This window comes from Hipposideros armiger, unplaced genomic scaffold, assembly GCF_001890085.2.
Source record: "Hipposideros armiger isolate ML-2016 unplaced genomic scaffold, ASM189008v1 scaffold_67, whole genome shotgun sequence".
Taxonomy (NCBI): Eukaryota; Metazoa; Chordata; class Mammalia; order Chiroptera; family Hipposideridae; genus Hipposideros; species Hipposideros armiger.
The window spans coordinates 3,958,634-3,985,299 of record NW_017731417.1 but is presented as its reverse complement, the minus strand read 5'-3'; the positions used below and the strand labels follow the sequence as shown (position 1 = coordinate 3,985,299).

The 26,666-nt window shown below is 38.9% G+C and overlaps 1 protein-coding gene and 1 long non-coding RNA gene across 8 annotated transcripts in view; one reads left to right on the top strand and one right to left on the bottom strand.

The window, feature by feature from the left end:
- PPP4R3A (protein phosphatase 4 regulatory subunit 3A) overlaps positions 1-16,061 on the top strand; it is a 36,599-nt gene extending 20,538 nt beyond the window's left edge. For 3 of the 6 annotated variants that reach the window (XM_019642319.1, XM_019642316.1, XM_019642321.1), the window contains 11 exons: positions 1,900-1,977; positions 2,060-2,176; positions 2,620-2,775; positions 4,605-4,736; positions 4,833-4,935; positions 6,162-6,320; positions 11,399-11,568; positions 12,456-12,598; positions 13,291-13,481; positions 13,917-14,143; positions 15,227-16,061. In XM_019642319.1, the coding sequence (XP_019497864.1) occupies positions 1,900-1,977; positions 2,060-2,176; positions 2,620-2,775; positions 4,605-4,736; positions 4,833-4,935; positions 6,162-6,320; positions 11,399-11,568; positions 12,456-12,598; positions 13,291-13,481; positions 13,917-14,143; positions 15,227-15,337 (1,587 nt within the window). In that variant the 3' untranslated portion in view covers positions 15,338-16,061. The remainder of the gene's footprint in view (positions 1-1,899; positions 1,978-2,059; positions 2,177-2,619; positions 2,776-4,604; positions 4,737-4,832; positions 4,936-6,161; positions 6,321-11,398; positions 11,569-12,455; positions 12,599-13,290; positions 13,482-13,916; positions 14,144-15,226) is intronic. The other 3 variants (XM_019642320.1, XM_019642318.1, XM_019642317.1) reach the window with 2 other exon arrangements.
- LOC109382659 (uncharacterized) lies at positions 867-25,455 on the bottom strand. Of its 2 annotated transcripts, XR_002123959.1 has the most exons (4): positions 24,978-25,455; positions 20,649-20,796; positions 17,097-17,199; positions 867-954 (listed from the first exon to the last, which is right to left on the bottom strand). It is a non-coding gene; the product is annotated as an uncharacterized LOC109382659 (long non-coding RNA). The 2 variants fall into 2 exon arrangements; XR_002123958.1 differs by lacking the exon at positions 867-954 and having other exon boundaries at positions 15,961-17,199.
- Positions 25,456-26,666: the final 1,211 nt, after the last annotated feature.

Below are 26,666 nucleotides of genomic sequence, written 5' to 3'. Positions count from 1 at the left end.
TTTCCATTTGTTCTTTGATAAGGAACTAGTTTTTGCTAGCTACCTAGTAGAGTCTCTGTTCTGGCCCAGTTTTGGTTCTTGTGTTCCTTGGCTAGTCCATAGTGCTACTGGGCCTTTAGCACCACAAGGTTCTCATGCTGTGCACTGATTTGTCGCTGCCGTTTCCTTGGTCGTTATTACCATACTTATTAAGTATGAAAAATTTCAAGTCGTTAAGTCCTACTGTATAGAAAGGAGAACTTGACAAATTTTTTCGACAAGGAGTGAGTGTGGTATAATTTAAAGCTACTTAAAGTACACTTACAAGTATTTTTACTTAAAGTAAAAATATGTATACAATCATCCCTTCCCATTGGCTACTCTCCCTAATACTATTAAACATTCCTATTCTTTCTACTTCTATACCCCAAATGCAGCATTTTAATCATTTGATTTCCATTTGGTGGGATACATTATATCTGGGATGCATCTTGAAATTGGATGCCATTTGAGGTATGGCCAATTTCTACATTTTAGAAAATGGTGGGAATAACCAAACTACCTTAGTATTACAGAAAATGATTTGTTTTTTTTTAAGATTTTATTGGGGAAGGGGAACAACCAAGTTGTTGTCCTTCAATCTTAGTTGTAGAGGGCGCAGCTAGCTCAGCTGAAAGTCCAGTCGCCATCTGGCTGCCTGTCAGCAGCTCGTGGCTGTTCAGCTCAAGGTGCTGTGTTCAATCTTAGTTGCCAGTGGGCACCATCCCATGTGGGAATCGAACCGGAAATGTTGTTAGGAGCACGTGCTCTTACCAGCTGAGCCATCCTGCCACCTGTTGGCAGCTCAACAGCAGCACAGCTCGGGTGCAGCTCACTGGCCCATGTGGGAATCGAACCGGCAACCCTGTTGCTCAGAGCTCACGCTCTTAGCCAACTGAGCCACTTGGCTGGCCCCAGGAAATGTTTCTTAAGTACCTAGAACAGAGAATATGGAATTCATGACCTAGTGGGAGATTGTATACAGACACAAATGTACGTATGTAGGCATAGACATATCTGTAAGGCTGAAGTAGTACTGAATTTACTTCTAGCTGAGATAGTATGGAATTAAAATACAACAAAATCTTAAAAATAGTGATGGAAAAAATTGAACAAGCAATCAGGAAGGCTGTACTACCTGCTAACTGTGATTGGGCTTTGGGTAAATTTCCTAATCTGTGTCAATTGTAAAATAAGGAGATAAGATAACCTCTGAGTTTCCAAGTTCTATATTCTGACTTATTTATCCATATCAATATCCTATGAGAGTGTCTTTTGAATCCTTTTAAAAATAATGCATATTAAATTCTGCATATTTGGCTATCTTCAAGTAATGTTTCTTTACAAGCTCTGAATTTAGCTTTTAAAAGAAATGGACTCATTTTCTTTGTCTTTAAAACATGAAGGAAGCTTTATCTTCACTTTAATCTCTTTTGAGAGGCTGTAGAACCTGAATTCTAAATTTAAGGTTATGAAACCCTATGGAAACCAGGGGTCTGTAAACTATGGCCCATACCTGTTTTTGTAAATAAAGTTTTATTTGAACACAGCCACACTCATTTACATACTGACTAGGGCTGCCTTCTGCTGTAACAACAGAGTTGAGTAGTTGTGGTAGGGACCATATGGCCTGCAAAGCCTAAAATATTTACAGTGTGGTCCTTCAATAGATTTAGGAAACAAGAGCCTTGCCAAAATAATAAAGAATAATCTTTCTGTAATTGATAATTTATTCTGTAATAGCTTGGTTTTTCTTTCTCTTAGAAAACATTGCCAATAACATCTTTTTCTAGTTATTGCAATTTATAACTTCTATTATAGCTTCTTCAAAATATTTTATTATGCTCTTCCTATTAACATAATTTATCTTTGATTTCACAGGAAGATGAAAAATTTCTGACAGATTTGTTTGCACAACTAACAGATGAAGCAACAGATGAGGAAAAAAGACAGGAATTGGTAAGAAATTTGATATTATAAAGGACATGAAGCTAAAACAACAGACCTTTTATATTCACTTATCCTTTTTCTCTAATTTCAGGTTAACTTTTTAAAAGAATTTTGTGCGTTTTCCCAAACGCTACAACCTCAAAACAGAGATGCATTTTTCAAGACTTTGTCAAACATGGGCATATTACCAGCTTTAGAAGTCATCCTTGTAAGTTTGTTTCTCCTTATATTTAATTACCATTATATTTTCAATCCACAAGAGTAATATATTTTTAATTTAACATGTAAGTATTTGATGATAGCCAGTATTTAATATTAGCTGTGTATTACAAAGTTAAAAAGCTATAAAATTCTGGTATTAGAGTTTCTACACAGTACTGAAAGAATACCCAGAGGAATTTTCCATGTTTTTAATAATTTGTTAACTTTGCAGTCTATTAGTTGGCATATTAAAGTAGAAAAGTAAACAGGAATAAAAGTGTAACTTCATAGAACAAGACTTTTTACTTTTACATGCAGCAGAATTTCCTTGACTTTTTTTTTTTATTATTATTGCAGTGTTTTTTTATAATTTGTTAGGTTTTGGATTTACATAGCTGTAAGTTCCACATTTGTATAATTACAGGAGAAATAAGTGGTTTTTGTCTGCAGGGCATGGATGATACACAGGTGCGAAGTGCTGCTACTGATATATTCTCATACTTGGTTGAATATAATCCATCCATGGTACGAGAGTTTGTCATGCAGGAGGCACAGCAAAATGATGATGTAAGTAAGAAGTTAACAGAGCAAAAAATAACCAACAAGGTAAATATTATCTGCACTAACAGTAAGTATTTGTACGTGGGGAGCTATAACTGTTACTTATTTAAGGTTTAATAGTTCATGTTTGGGAAAAGTGTAGCCATGATATCAGATGGCTTATTCCCCAAAGTCGGCTCCTGTCTCAGTTTTAAAGTGTGTCTCACAATAGCTATTAGTTAATGTTCAACTTAAATTTCTTTTTAAATTTTTTTTTTCTTTTTAAATTTTTGAGATCAAGTTTAATTCTGAAGTTAACTTGCTGTATTGTCTTGTTTAAATCACTCAATAAATTGTTCTATATGTGATATTACGAATAACTTCCCTAAGGAAACATTGACTTTGCTAGGGATTAATTCTCAGAATCATCAAGAATGATGAAGCACAGGCCCAGAAAGTATTTAGGGTGCCTTCACTACCTAACCATAGGGAGGGAGCACACACACACACACACACACACACACACACACACACACACAATTTTAGAATTATGTGAGAGAATGTATCCTGGTAATGCAAAGGACACGCCCAGAGTATGTGGTACATGGCATATGTGACAGCCCTGAATGTGTGTGCTCTGTTTTCTTTTCAGGTAATTAAAGCAGTGGTTCTGATTTTTTCCCCTTTTCCTTATAAAATATTGAAAGTAGATTTTTACTTAATAATAAACTAAGATAATTCTCCCCTCAACTCCTTAAGGGAAGGTGGGGAAAGACATCCTCTTAGGCTGGAATTCTGTATAGATTTGTTTTCTTTATCATATTTTTACAAAATGAGAAGATTGACTTTTACTTTTTACAAAAAGTGATTAAGGCACTGTGATGTCAAAATGAAGTGCAATACCTAGTAACATTTATATTTAAGGTGTTTTTTTTTTTAATTGTAGTGTCAGGGTAGGTGCAGAAAAGTACCAGTTTGAACTGTTGAATATCATGCTTTCTTTTATAAAATAGTCCTATCTTGAAAACCAAAATATCTGTATTATTAAAAACAAAGGCTCTTCTTGTTGGTCCAGTAACACACTAGTTGAACATACGTTGATGTACTTGACTCAGGTGCAGTAGGTCTGTTGATCCCCAGTCTTGATCATCATTTCCATATATTGTCTGCATTTTCTTTCTAACCATCCTACCATTGCATATATAGGCAAGAGCAGGGATTTTCTCATTGGATCCCTCTCGGTTTTTATTTCCTTGGGCCAGAAACAGTCAGAGAGGGCCTCAGGAAGACTAGAAGTCAGTTTTCTGTGACACGTGGAATCTGTATAATACACTTGTTCTCCTATGTGTCCTCTAACTACTGAAACCTCATACTCCCCAATTTCAGACATTCAGATACCAACTAGTATTTATTTTAAATGGAAACTTTATATTATTTCCATAAATGGAGAACAGATAGAGATTATCATTTGCCATAAATAGAGGGAATCTAAAAATGTAGTGAAAATAGAACAATGGTATAAATTCTAGCTAAATATTCTTACTATTAAAGCTATCAACCTAAGGCCCATTAGCTTTCTTCAGAAAGGGAACTTTGTTATCAAGAGGTACAAAGATCGATTAGCACCAAACTGAAACTTTGTTTTTGCTTTAATCACAGGGATTTAAAGATAGTAGAAAAAGAAAGAAACTGTTTTTGGTCCCGTTTAGTGTAATGTGCCTGTACCACACTTTAGGGAAACACTGCCATATATCCTGTTAAAGAAGTCAGTCATTTCATTTTGTTAGTAACAAGACAGCTAGGAGCTAGGTATAATGCTGTAGTATGTCATATTATGTGCTTTTTCCATTTTTCCTGTAATGAGTGATCCTTATTATGTATATTTTTCTCACCAGGATATTTTGCTCATCAACCTCATTATAGAACATATGATTTGTGATACAGACCCTGAACTTGGAGGAGCAGTCCAACTTATGGGCCTGCTTCGAACTTTAGTTGACCCAGAAAACATGTTAGCTACTGCCAATGTAAGCCACGGGCGTTTTTATCATACTAGTATATTGTTTATTGCTGGTAAGAACCAATGCAGTTAAAGGTTCATGGAACTGTTTTTGATTCCCTAGAAAACAGAAAAGACTGAATTTCTGGGTTTCTTCTACAAACACTGTATGCATGTCCTCACTGCTCCTTTACTGGCAAATACAACAGAAGACAAACCTAGCAAAGGTAAGATAATGCAGGTTGGTAGTTAAGTTCTTTGCTCTTGAATTCTGAAACTCAAAGTTGGTGTCAACATAGAGGTCTACTGTATTTTCAAAAAAGGTGTTTCAAGTAAAAGGTCTTTAAAGTGCTATAATTAGATAACAGAAAGGTAAAAAAAGATGTAAGAGATAATTGTTGCTTTCAGAATTTTAAAACAATTTTTTGTTAAGGCAGTATTTGTATTTTGCATTTACAGAGGTGAAGTAGAAGGAAATAGCTATGAAAAAATCCATTTTTAGTTATTTGTACTCCTGATGTGTAGTAGAGCAAAGCTCATACTCAATATTAAGCAGTTTGTACTTGCATTGAGTATTATTCCTGTTTTGATTATTATTTCTGCATTTTATTCTTTTAGCTTTAGCTTGTATGTTGTCTGCTTAGAGAGTAGTTTTAGAGTTCACTGGGAAATCCCTTATTGAAGCTTTGAGAATAAATACATTATTTTGTCATGAATTATCAATATAGTATATTTAACTTATAACACCACTTAGAAATAAATGTTAAACTTACCTTTTTTTGTGACCCTAGAATCAAGTGTTGGAAACGTGATATTCATTTTTCCTATCTACTTTATGCATATTAGGTAAAGCTTGAGGCCTCTTTCCAAACCCACATGTTCAGTTCATCAAACATTGAGAACCTACTGCATGGGAGGCACTGTGCTATAATCTTTGGGGGCTTAATGGGGGAATTGAAAAAAGTGAGTAAAATACTTCAGAGGCTTGCTGCCTGGTGAGGAAGATAAGCCAATATTTATAATTCAGTGTGGACTCATTATGTGTAGTAAAGGAGACACAAAACACACTGGAATCGTAGAAGCAAAGAGAGGAACTCCACCAAAGACCAAATGGTGTCTGGCAGGACGTCCTATTCTACATGTACATCTGTTGTAAGAATGGTAGAAAATTCTTGCACTTCGGAATAAAGCAGATCTATTAATAATAGATTTGTATCCCATCTCTGCCTTACTAACTTTTCAGATTTGGGTCTTATGAAACTAATTCCTCATAGAGTTGTTTAAGGAAAAATGTATAGTTCTTGGCACATGGTAGACATTCAATAAATGTTTCCTTTTCCTTTAAAATATTTGGTTTCATAGAAGGCATTTTACTTGATTGGAATTTGGATTCTTACATTAGGGAGGAAAAGCATATTAGCCATTAAATGTAATTGTGTTTTGTTTATTTTAGATGACTTTCAGACTGCCCAGCTGTTGGCACTGGTACTGGAATTGTTAACATTTTGTGTGGAGCACCACACCTACCACATAAAGAACTACATTATCAACAAGGACATCCTCCGGCGAGTGCTGGTCCTCATGGCCTCAAAGCATGCTTTCTTGGCATTATGTAAGTGTTGCTTCCTAGTAGTATTTTCTATGTATTATGTTGTTGGTGTCTTTAGGTCTCATTGCCTGAGAAGGAAAGATCGCTGACTGAAGGTCAGGAGATCTAGGTTCTAACACCAAACCACACTGATTATGTCCTCGGGTCCACTTTGAGCAGGTGACTCTCCTGTCTTCTTTCTTGTTAATATACAGCAAAGGGGTTAGAGTGTATCTCCAAAACATATTCAAGGATTATATTCCATCATTGAGATGGCACCTTAGATCATTTTACTTCTGCTATTATTTTTTCAACTCAGTATAGCATTACTAAGTACAAGTCAGGCATTCTTATGAGACTAGCTAGAGTCACATGAAATCATGAAGAACATTTTCGTAATTTGGAAAATTTATAGCTAATAGAACTGATTTCCCAAAATACATTCTTTCTATGTTACAGAATGCCTAGCACAAATGGCTACAGATGGTCCATTTGTTCATCCCACAAATATTTTTTTCCGAGCTTTATTATGATACATTTGACATATTACATTGTGTTACCTTAGATATTTTAGAGCAGGGGTGCCAAACTTCAGCTGTGGCCAGTCCAGTCTGTGATCTATTTTTGCACAACCTGCAAGCTGAAAAATGTTTCTGATTTTTAAAGGATTGTTAAAAAAAAAATAAATAAAAGGCTAGTGAGACCGTATGTGGCCCACGAAGCCTAGAGTATGCACTGTATAGACAGACCTTCATGGGAATAGTTTGTCAACTCTTTAGAGCAACCGATAGTCTTTTAACAAAGTTGTTTTTAGTTATACTACATGTTTTTCAGAAATTGACTTTCACTGTGTTCCTAAGACCTTAGTTTGTTGATGTAAAAAACATTTTTCTGAATTGGAAATAGGTTAATCCAGAATCTTCTTGATCATGTAGCAGCCAGCCTTCCTTGGTAAGTTGGCAGACCAATTTTAGGCTCAATAAGAATGTCTACTGGTAACTAAGTTTTGCTTTTTGGTTTTTATAGTTAAGTTTGGTTGTGTTGTTTTTTGTTGTTTAAAGGCATCATAATCATACACCAATTAGAGGCCTGAACATACATCCATTTTTGCCATCTTTTTATACTTCATTTTAATTCTTTTTTGCTTACTTGATTTTTTAAAAAATATCCTCAAATTACAAAAACATGTTTCTGATGTTGATTTGTTCTACCAACATTTTATCTTCAAAATGGTATTAGAAATAGGTTTCCTTCTAGAGAATACATCTGGTCAGAGTATATTTTCATTTTTGTAGCTTTCAGATATTTAGTACCTTCTGCTAATTACCCAGAACTTTTGATGTTACCTTAGTAATCTTAGTAATCTTTTACAGCCAAAAGTAATAGATGTCATTAACCTAGACTGCTAAGGACAGCAAAAAATAAATTCATTATTTTGGTTCTGCCTTACTATTGCATATATCTGTGTACTAAGCACATGTGAAAGAAGGGCTTTTAAACTCGTGTTCATTTTCCTTATGTAACTGTCACAGCAAAAGTGAGAGCCCCGAGACCAAGTTGAGAGGGAGTTTATAATGAATGCTTCTTTGAACTGTTTTTTCACGTTGACAAAGGTTTTGTTTGAGTGGGAAAGGGAGTTGGTGAGCAGATGGGACAGAATGAACAGCTGAATAAATAAGTTAATCAGTTTTATTTCAGTAAATGTATTAACCCACTACTATATTCCATTGATTCTAAAGTGTATATTTTTATGCATTTATCATTTCTCAAATCAAGGTGAGTCTTACAATTAATGGCATGTGATGATTGATAGCTTTTTTTGTTCATTTTGCTTTCTTAGTAGCAGAAAAGATAGTTTTTTGCAATCAGTGGCATCTTAGATTTGATGAAGTACAGGAAAATGAAGATGATTAAGACCTGGACTCAGCTGTCAAGGGGATCAGAGTTCATTAGGAGATAGTCTATAAAAATTAAAACACACATCATAAGCACTGTATTATGATGTGTTTAGAAGGACAGTGGAAATGTAGAATAAATCATGAATGAGGCACATCAGGAAAATTTTTGCAAGAGTTCAGTTGAGTTTGTCTTGGTCATGGGAGAGTGTGACATTGTCTGACTACACAGTTAGGATGTGCAGATGTGAAAAAGTGTGGTGTGTTAGTGGTTTGGTATAGGTGAACACATGAGTCCAGTGGGAGAGTGGCAGGAAAAGAAAGGACTTTTTTCTTCAGCTTTTCATCTCATTTTGCTTGCAGTATTACAAAACATAATAATTTAATGAGAACTATGAAGAGAATCATTACAAGTCAATGAAAGTTTATACTGTAGGAAAATTAAGCATGCTAGAAAAATCTTAGTTATGTTTTATTATTAGTATTTTCCAAACTTAAGTTAGGTTATCATTAAATCTCTTTCTCAAATGATCCTCAGTGTGGCTGTCTTCCCAGGACTGAACATGAGTAGCTTCTGAAAGAAGACGCCAGTCATGAGGAAGGAGGTCTTTAGGCTGGCTTGGGCAGTGTACAGAAGGAGTCTGGGTCAGGGGGTTTCTAAGAGACCTGACTTAGGTATTTTCTTGTCCCCTGAGAAAGGAGTCCATTGAAATAGAATATTATAGTATTTTTTAAGAAGGATTTTATTAGTAAATTTAGATACATACTTGTAAGGACAAAAGATGAGTGGTTAAATGTAAACAGTTTGGGGACTTAGGAAAACTGTTCATTTTTATATCTGCTGCTTCTAATTAGTATACTTCAGGCAACTAATCAAGTCTGTAGGTGAGACCAGCAGTCTTTTTAAAAATTTAGCCTTCGTAAGTTGGGTGTTTGTGTGTGTATGTGTGTATACAATGTATACACCAGTTATATCAGTCTTATTTCTTGGCCTTTTCAGGATTCCATGAGCCTTTAAGCTCATATTTTTATATTGTCTGTTTTTTTTTTGTTAAAAATATGGAAATCCATAAGAGGAATGCAATAAAGAATGAAAAAACTGTTGTAGATGCTTTTATTCAGCTATCATTAGTTACATATGAGGCAAAAAGTCCCAAACTTATTACATGAAATCTCATGTTGTATCAGGTAAAGGCCAATTATTTGTTTTAGCGATGATTGAAACTAAGCACAAGAGCTTCCTGGCATGTTGATGACAGAGCAGCGAGTGGAAGCAGAGTACACTCACTTTACATTGAAAATCCTTTCAGTTACATTGAAAATGGTTATGGCAATTTGACCTACCCCAGAAGCTTTCTCTATAACATCCTTTGAGCAACTTGACTTCATAGAACTCACTGGTAAATTTTTGAAAGCAGCCTTTTATTTAACAGAAAATTGAATTTTTATTTAATCAGTAGTGGTTGGATATTTTTGATACAGGTTTCTTTTCGGGGAGGGCTTTGAGTGGAAACAACACAGTTCTTGATATAAACAAATGAGGGCAAATGGAAATGAAGAGCAAACCAAAAGACCATTAGAACTACCTTCTTTCCTTGCTCTGGAGGAGGTAGTGGTGCCATCTGCATACCTGGTCTTAGTGAATTCTAAGAAGGGAGTTGCTTTTTGCTTACCTAGAAGCTGCATGCACACCCCACAGGGTTCAGCTAGTGTATGTTATGGTAGGACACAAGTCTCCACGTAGCCTGCAGAGCTGGAGGACCGATTCCTAATAGCTCTGGCCTCAGTTACTAAAAGCTGGAAATTTGGCCTCATTAGCATGAACTCTTGATTTTTATTCTAACAAATGGAACTGCCTCACTAAGTTCCTTTGTCTAGTAACTTGACAAGAAAAACCAAACTCTTGAGACCATTGTTTTGGGAAAATAAACCCTTATTCGGGTTCAACTTAAAACAGAGAAAGATGCCTCTAATTGTTTGAAATGTCTTATTTCACCATGCTTAATGTATTTTAAAATAGTTTAAAAAGTAAATTGCAATTAGTATTCTATAAACTATTTTGAAACTCCCTGCCCAGAGTGTCTCTTTAGCAAGAGACACTCTTAAAGTTGGATTGTTAAGGCAGTTTATAATCAACTGTACCTAACTGGGCATTCACTTGTGGGCCTCTTTTCTGCCAACTGAAGAAAAATTGAGCTGCTTTACTCCTCTGCCTTCCCACCCAGAAACCGTGTCAGCATGGTTGCCTGGCTACCTGCTCATGAAGGACTTGATTAATAACAAATTGGCAATTTAACGAGCCACTTCCATGATCTCCAAAGAAACCAAAATACAAACACAATATTTAATCTTGCCAACCGAAGACGATGTGACTGCATGAAGTGAGTATGCTTTTTTGAACTGTTTACAAGAACTGGGGCATTAACTTACTGATAATTCCTTGTAGGTAAATAGGGCTTTGTTGAAGTCTAGCTGTCTGTGTATATTTGGATCTTGATGAATGGTGACTTCACTCTCCATACCTCAAGATGTAAATATACCTTTTAATCTGTAAGTTAAAGCCTAATTGTAAAAAGGAAAACTAGGAAAAACATTAAAAAGCATACTCGCTGCAATAAGCATAGAGGACCACATTTTAAAAACAACATCCTCTAAATTTATGTCTAACTATGGGAAGGCAAAATCTGGATCGTGCAGATTTTTGTGGGTTTATAGCATTTCTACAAACACATCCACAAATAAACCAGTGCAACCCTTGAATTCTGATGCAAAATAATAAGTGCCCCAAAATAATGAAGATCAGGTTACACGGTGGATTGCCCTCATAAAACAATGGTTTTTCTATTGTTTTAAAGTATATGTAAAAGGATATGTTTAGAATTCTCATCTTAAGTAGTATGATAGGTTAATTCATTTGTTAGCCCTATCTTAGCTCCTATTTCAAATGTGAAACACATTTTGATCATTAGTAACTTATTTCCAGAATTTTTCTGGCTCTCTTAAGACTTGTGTTCTGTGATGACATACACTACTTTTATAATGTACTTTTCTGGTAACCCTTCTGTAATCCTTATCTTCAGGTTCATACTTCTGGAAGCAGTTAACATGACTGCACGAAGAATTACATTTGTTAAACAGGTTTTCTTTTTTTTTAAGTCTAAATATGGAAATGTGGTATGTAATTTGAACAATGCCTCTGTGTTTCAGGTGCTCTTCGTTTTAAGAGAAAGATTATTGGATTAAAAGATGAGTTTTACAACCGCTACATAATGAAAAGTTTTTTGTTTGAACCAGTAGTCAAAGCATTTCTCAACAATGGATCCCGCTACAATCTGATGAACTCAGCCATAATAGAGATGTTTGAATTCATTAGAGTGGTAGGTTCTGTACTTTTTTAGTTAGAATTTTGGTTTTAATTGTTCGACAAACTTGAATATACATTATTGATACTTTGGCTTATTTGAGATTATACGAGTATTTGGAGAGAATTTTTAAAAGAAAACCAGTGTTACCAAAAGCTTGTGAGAAATTCAGTTCAAATGAATAAAAACCAAAATACTCTCTCAGCAGCTGTGACTCCATTCTATAGGACAGTTTGAAAACTGGTTTAACACTGTCAAGGTAACATTTTAAGAAAGTAAAATTACAGTTGAGAGATAAGTATTTGGATGTGTTTTTGGTGGTTTTAACTTTGAGGTCTCTGAATTTTTATTGACTTTTCTATACGTTTCTAAAGAGCAACTTCATAAACTTTTCTGGATTCTTTAATAATACAGCAGTCTTGTGGTTCTCAAACATTGGTGTGTATTAGAATTAGCTATGGCATGCTTTTAAAAAAATTATGGTAAAATATACATAACATAAAATTTGCCATTTTAACCACTTTTAACTGTACAAGTCAGTGGCATTAAGTGCATTTACATTGTTGTGCTACCATCACTACCATCCATCTCCAGCACTTTTCTGTAGTGTGATTTTAAAATGGAAACACCGGATCCCACTCCAGACTTATGGGGTACAAATCACCTAGGATGGGACCTGGCCTACGCATTGACTTTGGAAAGGCCCAGAGATAATTCTGAGTACCAAACATCAGGGGCTGTTGAAGTAGCCAGTATGTTATGCCCATTTTCATTGTTGGATTATCTCTAAGATTGTATAATAATTTTATGAAGTTAAACTATTTTGGGCGGGTTTATCAGTTGATTACAGTTAAGTCATATCTTTCTAAAATAACATTTTCAATTACAATTTTTTCCTATAGGAAGATATAAAATCATTGACTGCTCATGTAATTGAAAATTACTGGAAGGCACTGGAAGATGTAGATTATGTACAGACATTTAAAGGATTAAAACTGAGATTTGAACAACAAAGAGAAAGGCAAGATAATCCCAAGCTTGATAGGTAAATTCCCACATATTTGAATCTATTATTCAGTGACAAGTTGTATGGTGGTGGCTGTTTTTGCTTGTCTGGTATTATCTGGCTTGTCAGGGAAGGAGGAAATAACAGATTTCCTGAGCAGAAATTTTAGTTTTTTATAATGGTCAGTGTAGGTGTTTTCCTGAAGGTATAGATGGATATTAATGTGATCTGTAGACTCTTCCTCAGGCATATATCAAACTAGACAATGGAAAAGAAGCAAAAAATAAAAAAAGAAACCCCAAATGTTTTATGTGACAGTGAGGCTTCATGTGTCCAAACAGATCAGACTATTATCTCACTTGCTTTGAATTACTTTAACGTTACAGATTATTTTGAGAAATCTTGTACATTTCCCCAAATACCTGAATTCACATACTTATATATTTTAAAATCCATAAATTATGACTTGTTAATTCCTGATGTTAAGTTTAATAACTGATCTGGAAATAGTACAATTTTGATAATAGGAAGTTTGATTCCACTACTTAACACTAGATATGGCGGAGTGCATTTTTTAATTATATGTTGGGTAAAATCTTGTCAGCTTGTTTATAAATCTGTTTTATCCTGTTGATCTATTAAGACTGGATCTTATTCAGAACAGTGCTTGAAGACTAGCTGATGAAGTCTTTATGAGTCTGTTTACTCTGCTTTCTTGTCTTTACTCATAGTATGCGTTCCATTTTGAGGAATCATAGATACCGAAGAGATGCCAGAACACTAGAAGATGAAGAGGAGATGTGGTTTAACACAGATGAAGATGACATGGAAGATGGAGAAGCTGTAGTGTCTCCATCTGACAAAACTAAAAATGACGATGACATTATGGATCCAATAAGTAAATTCATGGAGAGGAAGAAATGTATGTCAGAAAGATGGGCAAGGAAAAACGCAGTCTTTCGCACTCTAGGTTTATTCTTATTCGACGGAATGATTAGGATCTAATTTGTATGTGTCGACGTAGATTTTAAAGACTGTTGCTTTATAGAGTGTGAATTAATAGCTCTGTTGGGAAAGTATAGACTAAGTTTTCTTAAGTTGACTTAAGGAGAAACATGTTATTTCAGGAAGGGTAGGAAGACTGCATATGATACTGAAGGTTTCATTCCTTCTCAGTAGTAAAATCCAGTGGATACTGGTGTTTAGTATTTTGCTAAGCTTTGTTCCGAAATTATCTTAAGTGTTTCTCCCTAGCAGAGGAGTAAGCTAGTTAACTGTGTTTGAGTGCCACCTCATTTGGGAGGATTTTAAAATGATGAGGATGGTTGCCAACTATTGACAATATTCTTCTTTTTAGTAAAAGAAAGCGAGGAAAAGGAAGTACTTCTGAAAACAAATCTCTCTGGCCGGCAGAGCCCAAGTTTCAAGCTTTCCCTCTCTAGTGGGACAAAGACTAATCTCACCAGCCAGTCACCTGCAACAAATCTGCCTGGTTCTCCAGGATCACCAGGGTCACCGGGGTCCCCAGGCTCTCCTGGATCCGTCCCTAAAAATACATCTCAGACGGCAGCTATTACTACCAAGGTACACTTTTGATTCCCAGGCCTACCTAATTTAAGCCTTCTCAACAGCTAATTGTGACTGAGACTCTGGTTACTGGCTTTTGAAACTGATGTAACATTTGTGAACTTGAGAGTAATTCTCCTACCACCACCTGAACTTACCTAAAGTTGAGAAATTTCTGAAAGGTTTTATGACAAATACAGAAGTCTGACTATATTCTAATTTTGGTTATTTGCATTTATAACCTCAGGTACATATTTGTATGGTCAAAATACTTACAGAAATTTAAGTTTTGAGTTAATTTTGTATCAGCTTTCCCAGTTAATACCAAGATAAAGGCTTTATGGGTGAAAGATAATCTAACTATCTGTACACTTCTAACTTTATTTTGCCAAGCAAGGTTTATAAAAGGAATTAACCATCTATTAGTAACATTTCACACAAGAATGAAAACCAGTTCTTTGGTTGCTTTATGCGGCCCTCACAAGCATAACAGCCTGGCAGTTGGGATTCATTGATCTAAATCAGGAATATAATGCCCATCCCTGTCCCTTTCCCTCTGGTGTGAGCAGGAGACCTCTAAGCGCTAAAAGTGAATGTGAGAGAAACGTTGGAATGAAGGGGCAGGCTGAGGGCCAGGCCAGGGCAGTGAGCTTCGCCCTGGCCGCTTATATAAATAAAGTGAGCCCCAGTGGTTTCCGGTGAGGGAGCAGGGCGGGCTGAAAGGAAGCCAGAGGGGCCAGGCAGAAGCACTTGCCTAACCTCTCAGAGTCTGCCTGCCTGTATTTCTAGTGGTCAGTTTATCTTCTGTAGTTCGTTTTGATGCTAATATTTAGACTTTGTTTTGAATGCATTGTTAATCTTTGAAAAAATGTTAATGTTTCTTGGGTGATTTGCTAGGATTATAAACTAAAAATTTGTTTTATTCTGGAAAATTTAGGAAATATATAAAAATAATGAATTTCAGTTGCATAAAATCTCATCACCCAGCAATAACCACAGTTAGTATATTGGGGGTGGGGGTGGGGTCTGTGACCATTATCTAGACTTAAAACATGGATTTGAAACTAGTGTTTTCCTTAAATAATCCTTGTTTCTGAACAGGGAGGCCTTGTGGGTCTGGTAGATTATCCTGATGATGATGAAGATGACGATGAGGATGAAGACAAGGAAGACACGTTACCATTGTCAAAGAAAGCAAAGTTTGAGTCATAATAATGGCAACTGCCTACAATCAGTACCTGTTGAAAAAACTGGTTCTCGACCCCTACCCCCTACAAAATCCACAACAAAGCAGTGGTCTCTTGTGAATGACTGACAGATCAGCCTCGCACACTTGACTTCTGCTCATCAAGTGCCAATTCAATGGAGCAGGAGGAGGGGATTACATTGGGGGAAAGACAAGCCTTTGAGCTCTCCAGCTTGGACCACACATTGCCCTTTTCTCAGGGAAGGAAATGGAAACATAAAGCCAACAGGGCAGGGGTTTTGTAAGTGGAACTCTGGATTGACTGGTCAGTTGCTACAATCAGAATATGCTTTCTCGGACCATGTTTGAGACTCAGAAGAATAGGCTTTTCGGCCATAATTCTTCACTAGTTAAGAATGCCAGCAGTTTCTTTGTATAAAGAGACCTGCCTTTAAAATCCTACATTCTGAACATTTTAGTCAAGCTACAACAGGTTTGGAAAACCTATGGGGGAGGGACAAATATAAACTTTCCTCTTTTTTATCTGTTCCCTTTGCCCTTCGAACTGCAGATTTTTTTTAAAGTGGGGATTTGTCCCTACTTGATTAAAGATTGAGTGGAATTCTAGATGTGGTCATTTGTGTCATAATTTTTTTTGTTTCATTTTGTTTTTGATTTTTTCTCCCCTGAGTGTATGCTTAGTTGTTGAGTATATATATTTGGGACCATTAAACCTTTTTTTTGATGTAATATATGCTAACGTTGTGCTGGTACCTGTTTTACCATGTGTAATTTTTGTTCTACATCACAGTTCTTAATTTGTTTAGAGTTTTATGAAAGATGGTATAGTTTTTATTGACAAAAGCAAAGTAATCTTACAACTATGTGCATACAAAAGCAATACTATTTTGTGACTAAATATTTTATATTAAAATTTACATCAGCAACTGTCTTGAGAATTCAGGGAAGTAGAGTGGAATTTAAAATTTTTAAACGTAGAACCGTGAAATTAGTATTCCAAAGAGATTCTGAAATTTCATATCTTGGGAAAATGACGGTACATTAAATCAAAATTGAGGATGGATGATTTAAAAATAACACATTTGACTTTTGAATAATAAAAAGAAAAGTGAAGAGTAAGAGAAATTGTATTAGTTGTATGTTTCTTTTTTTTCTTTTTTTTAAACTCCTCCCTTTGGAATACCAGCTGGAGTTGAAAGCGGTGGTTCCTAAATCAATACCTGGCCAGAGGACCATCAGACATCACTTTTTTACTAGGTTCTTTTTATTGTCTTAGGTGTGCTAAGTTCTTTTAAGGAAATGAAATCTCAATTCCATATACCCTCATTTTTAAGTGGAGATTTTAGAACTTACTGTTTTAAGTATCATATACTTTGAGTAGCTACTAAGCACTGTGTGCTTCTAAGCTTTTGCTTAATCCTCAGTAAATCCTAACTTGTACCAAAAACAAGATAATATTGAATAGTTGGCTAGAAAACCATAAAGTGACACTTGCTACAATCATGAAAAGAGTTTTGTTGTTGGCTATTTTTTTAACAGAAACTTTGCATGCATAATTATAAGAGTTCAAATATCTCACTATAGTATAGACCTACTTCTGAATCACAATTTCTGGCTATTAATAATTGAAGTTTATCAACTTACCTTGCAAATAAAGAGAAGAAAAACTCAATAGGATCTAAGTTAATTATATCATGTCTTACTTTGTTACCTAGAAAGTCCCATGTGAAATGTTTGTGCTTTACACGTACAGTGTAAACTCACCTTTTGGACTGACTCTTGGAACACTTATTTGCCTTGGTATTCTGAGGGTTCTTGGGTAGACAGAAGCAGCATAGCATCCCTTGCCTTCATAAATTGTGGTCCACTATATTTAAAAAAGAAAGATATTTACTACTGGTCTTCAACATTTAAGAGCTGCCCTTACGTTGATGGATTATTGTGTTTCATTAGTTACTATTGTTACTGAAGTTAAACTTGACACAAGTTGCTATAATAGGAGAAATGAGATCTAAAATAGCTCCTCATTTTATTGAGGAAGACTGTTAGCAATAAGCAAAAAGACTTAGCTAGAAATATAATACTTGATGAATTGACATAGTTCCTTCCATCTGGCTCATGCTCTTAAGTATAGATACTGTCTTGATAATTGATGTGAATACAATTTTGTGAATAGATTATTTTCCATTTTCATGATATGTATTGGTTCTTTTGCTCATTTTGCAATGTTTAAAATGAAAAAAATTTTACTTATAGTGATTACAATTTCTGAAAAGACATTATTTGTTATAATTGCTACAGGAAACACTTTGACATCCTGTCTTGTCTAGAATTGCTCCCCTGGCATTTTTTTGACAGAATGAAGCCTGATGGTTTTTCCCTCCTGATTGTATTCAGATCCTGCCCATTCTCCAGGAACTCCAATTTGCAAGCCAATTTTTGTACTGAATTTGGTGCTGAAGAACCGGGGAGGCATAGACTAGGGGCAAACATTCTTCCTGGTTTCCTTAATTGATTTAAGTAATGGTTTCTATAAAGCTTGCAAGATTAGAGCAACAAGTTTAAACTGGAAGATTTCTTTAAGTGGAAAACTTTTCAGGTTGTCAACAGATGCCTAGTATTTACCATAAACAACTGTTTGAACAGCGTTGCCAGAATCCCTTTTGAAAGAAAACAGGACCTTCAAAATTCTTATATATGAGGTTATATTAACTTTTTCTGCCATAACATCCATTTTGAGCAAGAAAATTATAACATTTTTAAGAAATAGATTATTATCGTCTACCATTACACTGGGACATTGAGACAACATGAGGCAGTATGTTGTGATACCCAGTGCTAAAACAGTTTGATTTTTATCTCCTTGGCTTTAATGCTTCATCTTGGCTCTTTAGAATGATAATTTCAAAAGGAAACTTAACCTGTCTTCAGATAGATAAATAACTACCGGAGTCAGATGTCTTGTTCCTTAAAATAACTCTGGTTGGAGACACAACTTTTCCTTGACCTTTCTGCTCTCCTAGGTTAAGTTCTTCCATGGACTCGTAGCAAATAGTGATTTCTTCAACATGGTGCTAAATGGGTTTTTGTTTAACTTTCAATTCTCACCATGTCAATGAAACTGGCTGGTGTAGGTCACATCCCACCAGCCAATTCAATGGGCCCTTTTCCACCTTTACATGGACACGTCAGCAGCATCGGCTGCTATCCACTGGCCCTTGATAGCTTTCGCTTGGCTTCGATCGCATCATGTGCTTTAACCTTTCTCACAGCTCCCTTCTATACCCCTTACATGCTGGGATTCACTAGGGCTCCATCTTGGGTACTCATCTTCCCAAGCGCCAGCCAGGCCACGTCACTTGTATGTCCCTGACCCAATCACACAGTGCCCGAACAGACGCCGGAACCTGCCTTGTGCCCCTCTGCTCTCCCTGTCTTGCCTGCTGAGGAACTCATTCACCTTTCAACATGCGAAAGTATTCCCCTGACAACTTCCTTGAAGGAAGTGGTTATATCCTTTTCAACTCTTATCCCTAGTATTGAGCATGACACCTAGCCCACAGATGGATCTCCAAAATGTTCCCTCGGTGAATGAACGAAGGACTGACTACTGTGCACAGAATATACAGATGGAAAGTCTGAGCTGATGCCCTTATTATACAGTGAAGAGTTTGAGTCATTCTTGACCATAAAATTCCCTCTTGTGGATATAAAGGGAGGACTCGAGACTGTCCTTTGTACTTCTGAGCCTTCGGTTAGTAGTACTAACGAGGGTGTTTGAGGTTCATTGAATTACCCGATTTTGACTTATTTCAACAACTCCGAAAGTTCTTAAGTGTTCCTGGTCTAGTCATCCCTGGCTCCAGCACCTCTAACTCCTTAACTCTTACTGGTCCTTTGGCCACAGGTCTTCACATGTAAGTACAGACCCCTGCCTTTTATTGCCGGACATAGCCATGAGCTATACATTTCACAGGCCACTCATCTGTTGGTCTGATGTTTATTAATCTCACGCTCCTATATTCCCTGGAATGTAGTTCCTGGAAGGCAGGCCCAGATTTACATGATTGTCTTTGTACAGCTATTAGTACAGCACCATAGATGGTGGTTAGGTACAGAGGTAGATCGATGGCAGATAGGTTAGGTAGCTTTCCTATGTAAATTTCAATGGACACTTCACAGGAATAAAAGGGATGCATTTTCTTCATTTCCGAAAGGATAACTCATTTTAGCCTAAAAAACGTGATGACTCAAAAATTATAGTACTACATTCTAGCATTAAACACCTTTTATTCAGGAATGTCTTTCTGCTGTCATACAGGAAAAAGCAGGTTAATTTTACTTTAATGCTACTGTAATTTAAAAAATGCTACTTCAGGTTTCCTCATCCTAACTTCTAAAGCACTGCTCTGGAGGAAGATGTGGAAATAACGACACACTTTATTAACCAACCTCCAAGATGGTTCTGTTTTCGCTCATACTGAGAGACAGGAGTCCCACCAAAACTAAGAGCTGAGAAAACTTTGACTTTTTTAGAATTCTTGGCTTTCAGAGTTAGGGTAGTGAATGTGAGGAATTGTTATTAGTGAAAACCCTTCATCCAATCTTACCCCCCCCCCCATCTGAGCCCTTGAAGGACCTATTTTGGAAGACTAGAATGGGGAAGGGGATAGGACAAACAAAACAGGCTGAAGGAGCACTCAGGAAACCTCACGCACAACGTACTCCATGCATGTTGAGGGATCAGTTGGTTCTAAGAATGAATTTCCTGGTAGAAAGTGGAGAAAAGTTGTGGACAAAGTATAATGGCAATGGCATAGTTAGAATGGCCTGGGTTTCAATTCTTACTCTGCTACTAGGACCTCGGCAAATTCTTTGAGCCTTGGTTTCCCCATGTAATGGGAGTAACATCACAAGACAAGTGTGAGGACTGCAGACTAGATGTATGCAGAAAGCAACCAATGGTAGACAACTATTTCATATGTTACAATAGTCTAAATCTGGAGGGTGATGGCTATGACTGCCTTGAAAACCTAAGTCTATGCAGTGGGGGATCAATATACAATATTGTAATACAATACAATATATTGTATCTGGGGGGGATACATTCCAAGACCCCCAGTGGATGCCTGAAACCGTGGATAGTACCAAACCCTATATATAGTTTTTTCCTATACATACATACATACCTATGATAGTTTATAAATTAGTCACAGTGAGATTAACAATAAAAATAAAATAGAACAATTATGACAGCATCATGAAATAAGTTATGTGAACATGGCCTCTCAAAATATCTTCCTGTACTGTACTCACCCCTCCACGTGATATGATAAAATGCCTACATGATGAGATGAGTGATGTGAGGTGAATGACGTAGGCATCGTGACGTAGCGTTAGGCTACTATTGACCTGACAATAGTAACAAGCACTTTCCAGCTTCTCTTTGGCACATCCGAATCACCTAATCATGAAAGAAATGCAAATCAAAACCATAATGAGACACAACCTCACATCTGTTAGGATGGCTGGTATCAGAAAGGTAAAAGACAAATGCTGGCGAGGATGTGGAGAAAGGGGAACCCTTGTGCACTGTTGGTGGGTGTGCAAACTGGTGCAGCCACTATGGAAATCAGCACTAAGATTCCTCAAAAACTAAAAATAGGGCCGGCCAAGTGGCTCAGTTGGTTAAGAGTTAGCTTAAGAACGCAAGCTCAGCAACAGGGCCACCGGTTTGATTCCCACATGGGCCAGTGACACTGTGCCCGAGCTGAGCTGCTGCTGAGCTGCCAACAGGTGGCAGGATGGCTCAGCTGGTGAGAGCATGTGCTCCTAACAACAAGGTTGCCTGTTCGACTCCAGCACGGGATGGTGGCTACGCCCACCCGCAACTAAGATTGTAACACAGCACCTTGAGCTTAGAGGCCACAAGCTGCCGATGGGCAGCCAGATGGCGACTGGCGCCCTCCACAACGAAGATTGAAGAACAACAACTTGGCTGCTCCCCCTCCCCAATTCCCCAACACTATTCTCCTCCCCGAATTCCCCAATTAAAATAAAAAAAATTAAAAATAGAACCACCCTATGATCCAGCAATTCCACTTCTGGGGCATTTATCTGTAGGAAACGGAAACACTGTCAAGGAGACACAGCCACCTCCATGTTCATAGCAGCATTATTTACAATAACCTGGAGAAAGAAACAACCTAAGTGTCTATCTGCTGATGAACAGAAAAAGAAGTGGTATACACACATACACACACACATGAATATTATTCAACTGTAAAAAAGGAAATCCTGCCATACTAACTGAAATATGTCAGACAGATACTGTGTGTTAATACTGTGTGATCTCACTTATAAGTGGAATCTAAAACAAAACAAAACCTCATAAAAAAAGAGGACAGATTTGTGGTTACCAGAGACAGGAAGTGGAGGTAGAGGAAATTAGAGGAAGGAGGACAAAAGGTACAAACTTCCAGTTATAAGATATATAAGTACTAAAGATGTAATGTACAATGTGATGACAATTAACATTCCTGTTTGGTATACATGAAAGCTGTTAATAGAGTAGATCCTAAGAGTTCTCACCACAGGAAAATGTATACATATTTTTTGTATCTACATGAGATAACAGATATGAACTAAACTTACTGTGGTAATATGTAAAATCATTGTGCTATACACCTTAAACTTATATACTGCTGTACGTTAATTATATCTCAACAAAACTGGAAAAAATTTTTTAAACATAATCCAAAGCTACAGTAATCAAAAGAGTAGAATTGGCTTAAAGACAGACATCTAGACCAATGAAATAGAATAGTCCAGAAATAAACCTCACAAAAGGTCAAATGATTTTTTTTTTAACAAGGGGGAAAGGTTTTTTCAACAAATGGTACTGAGCAAACTAGATATTCCTATGCGAAAGAATGAAGTTGGACACTTAACTCAAAATGGATCAAGAACCAAAAAGATAAAGCCTAAAACAATAAAACTCTTAGCAAATGTAGGACAAAGGCTCACGACATTGAATCTGGCAATGATTTCTTGGATATGAAACAAAGGCAATGGCAACAAAAAGAAAATAGACAAACTGGACTTCATGAAAATTGTAAGATTTTGTCCACCATGAGACACTATCCACAAAGTAAAAAGGTAACCCACAGAATTGGAGAAAATATTTACAAATCATATATCTGATATGGGATTAATATCCAGAATATATAGAGAACTACTACAACTCACCAATAAAAAAAAAAAACAACTCCCATTCAAAAATGGGCAAAGGAACAGACACTTCTCCAAAGAAGATATATGAATGGCCAATAAGCACAGAAAAGGACACTCAATATCACGAATCATTAGGGAAATGCAAATCAAAACCACCACAAACTCAGAATGACTACTATAAAAACAAAAACAAAACCCAGAAAACTAAGTGTTGGCAAGGATGTGGAGAAACTGGAACCACTGAGCACTGTTGGTGGGAATGCAAAATGCGCAGCCTCTTTGGAAAAGTGTGGCGGTTCCTAAAAAATAAAAAATAGAATTACCATATGATCTGGCAATCCCACAATACCCAAAAGAATTGAAAGCAGGGTCTGAATAGGTATTGTACACCCATGTTCACAGCAACATTATTTACAATACCTAAAACATGGCAGCAACCCATTGTCAGGTGAATGCATAAGCAAACTGTGGTACACACATACAACAGAGTATTATTCAGCCTTAAAAATGAAGTAAACTCTGCAATATGCTGCAACATGGATGAACCTTGAGGACATTAGGCTAAATGAAATAAGCCAGACACAAAAAGACAAATACAAGTACGGCACAAATGCTTATATGAGGTATGCAGAGTAGTCAAAATCATAAAGACAGAAAGTAGAATGTGAGTTGCCAGGGGCTTGGGGGAAGGGAGAAATGGGAATTAATGTTTTATAGGTACAGAGCTTCAGATTTACAAGATGAAACAGTTATGGGGATGGATGGTGGTGATGACTGCACAACAATGTGAATGTATTTAATGCCACTGAACTGTACACTTAAAATGGTTAAGATGATAAGTTTTGTAACGTGTATTTTAATACAATGAAAAAGAAAAAACTTATATTATGAAAGTAATATATGTTCATTATAACAAAAATCAAATACAGAGACACAATAACAAATAGCCTCCCCTCCCCCCAAGTTGTACAAATAATTTAAGCTCCTATCAGGTAACATAGACATGCATTTAGCTTGCACTGCTAAGCCAGCATTTTCTGAGAGGCGTAAAAAATTCCTTTATCAGAATGAAGATCATAATTACAATACTGCTTCTGTCTAGGAAGCAATGTATAAAGCAGAGAAATTACTTTTCTTGCAGAAATGAAAGGAAAAAATGTAAAAACAAAGAGTTAAATTTCAGACAGATGGAGTAAACGTCAAGGGGTGTTCTGGGGGGATGGAAGGCCACTGCTGAGTGGTTAGTATATGGTCTATGTGTTTGCTTCCTGAAGCTTATGCCCCAACCTGATAGAAATTTAGGGGAAATAATTCTTATTAAAGTAGTGGTAGAATGGGGCAGAGGAACAGACAGTGATTATAAACCCTATATGCATTAGTAATCTTCAACCTCAAATTTATAAAGCCATATAGGGAAAGCGTTCTTATTCTGATTTTAGGGGTTAAGATTTTAGGAAGTAACCTGTCCAGGTCATCCAGCCCATTGGAAATTTCCAACCCTGTAACCTGGGCACCATCCAATTTAGGTGACCCCCTGCCTGGCAGGGAACAAGGATGCTGAGTCAACTTCTTCTGAAAGTGAGGTTCTCCAGCCAATGAACTGTTGATACATCAATGATCATGAACCAACACAGCAGCTAACTCACCCCAAAACAGAAATTCCTGACCTGGCTGTAGCCCAGAGACTGTCAACACCCCCAGGGACAAATTCTCTCACCACAGTGGGAAATGTCTCACTACCACTGTCAGAAAGCATTTGTGCAATGTATTTCTTAGTGTGAGATTATGGTTATCAAATAACTTTAAAGATCCTCTCCCCTCTTTCCAAAAGTGTTGGGGTCAACGTGAAAAAAATTCTGGCTGCACAGGCACCCTTTACAGAATAGGTGCCTTCTAAACAAAGATGGGTGTAGATACACTTTATACCTCTTTTCCAACCAATTTTACGAGCTGGACAATTAAGGCATTAATTTAAAAACTAATGAATTTCTGGTGCACAAGAAATACACAGGTTCGAAGTTTTAGTTCCTCTGCAGTCTCCCACTGTCTTTTCCGGCGCTCTGACTTCCACACTTCTTTTTAGGAACCCCTAACTGTCTGCTTGGCTCCCGAGGCCACAATCTCACCCACTCGCCAGTCCAACAAGGTGCGACACAACTCAGCTGCAACACTACAATTTACCGGCAGGTGGCGCAGCCCTAACACTTGACAGAGCCAACTTTTCAAATTACTAACCCAACCGGCAGCCATTAAGTGCCTACTGTACACTTGCCGAGCATTACGCTGGGCGCTTCAGGTCAACCCCTCACCGCGGGATCAGGTGGGATCAGGTAGGATCAGTGTGAGGCTTACATTAGTTAAATCGATTAAAGTGCTTTGAACAATGCCTGAATTATAATGTGAAATCATTACCAGTACAAGGTGAGGTGGCAGAGACGGGCAGGAACTCGGGTCCACCGTAGCTGTCTCAGCAGGGAGATCTGGCCCCAAGATGTGCTTTCCATTTAGTTGGGGCCCTTGTCCTTTTTCCTGTCGCTTGCCACCAAGCGGCTGCTATGTCCCCCAAGTTGGAATGTGGAATTGAGCTCCTCTCTGGCAAAGTGACGGTGGTGTTGGGGGTGGAGGGAGTGGAGTCACAGTTAGGGCGGGCCCAGGTCGGTGCGGCTACATCACCGGCTTGCTGCAGGAACTCATAGAAAGAAGACCGAGAGGTGGGCACGGTGGGGCGGAAGAGGTCGCGCCCCCAAGACCTAAACTCTACCCAAAGTTTACTCCTTTGGCCTCTGGGCCTGCGCTCCACCTGCCCGCGAGACCTACCCCAGCACGTGAGGTGCGCCGGCTTGGCTCTCCCGCCACGGGCGCGGGCGGGGCCACTCTGCAGCACTCGGGACTGCAGCTCCGCCGACGGGCTGCACCTGCCAGCGGCCCAGTCTCGGGGTCGGGCTCTGCTGTGCCCCCGGCGTGCGGCGGGCCCGGGGTGACCTCGGAGAGCAGGGTGCCCCAGTCCCCGCACGCAAACCGGAGGCACAGGCGGGGACCAGGACCCCTGCGCTCTGGTCCGCACTTGGCGCGGGGCCCTCGCAGGGAAGCGCCACGTGCTGGGGCCCCCGAGCGCGCCCAGGCTGCGCTCGCGTAGGCGCGCGGAGGCGAGCCCACGTGCGGGACCAGCGCACGGGCGCCCCCGCCCCTCGCTCGCGCGCGGACCGCCCCGCTCCCTCCCGGCACCCTGCGCAGCCCAGCCCGCGCCGCGTCTCCAGGGCCGGGCACCGCGAGGCGGCGCGCAGGCAGCCCCGGGCTGCCGCTTGGGGGCGGGGCCGCCGCCCGCATTGTTCCTCCCGGAGCCGCTGGCCCTCCCCTCACCCAGCCCCGGGCGGGGCGCGGGGCTGCCGAAGCCGCGGAACGTGGGCTCGCGCCCCGCCTTTGTCTCCCGGGCGCGAGCCGCCGTCGCCCCGCGTCCGCCGCTCGCTGCCAGAGCCGCTTTGTGCCGCGGCGCGGCGGACGGGGACCGCGGGGCGCCGAGCCGGCGGGCGCAGCCTCAGCATGGACCTGACTGTGTCGGAGCTCATGGAGCTCTTCCTGCAGAGCCCGCTGGTGACTTGGGTGAGTGCTCCAGGCTCCCCGCCACATTGTTGGTGCATCCGCTCCTCTCCCGCCCGCCTGCCGTCTTCGCAGCCCCGACCCGTCCGGGGCCCCGGGTAGTCCCGGGACGCGGGGACTCACCAAGTGTTCCCGGCCGGGGCCCATGCCGCGGGGTCTGGAGGCATTTTCAACTCCTGAGCGGGCGCGCCGGGTGCAGGACCCCACGGCGCTTCCGGCCCGGCCGGGGCAGCGCGGGTACACCTGTTCCCACCGGGGCGCTGAGCTGGCTGCCCGGGAGCGGACTGGGTCGGAGTGGTCACCCCGGCCCCTGTGGCTTAACCAATCGGGAAAAGGACCCACTCCCCGAAAATATCTGCGTGTAGAACCCCTGAGACCGGCGGGTAGATGGCGGTGACGAGTGGGGGTTGGGGGGGGCCCGAGTAGGAACGTGTACAGGCTGGAGTGGGCGCAGTGATTTCTAATGGATTTGACACGTGAGAAATTTATTGAAAAGTCCATTTT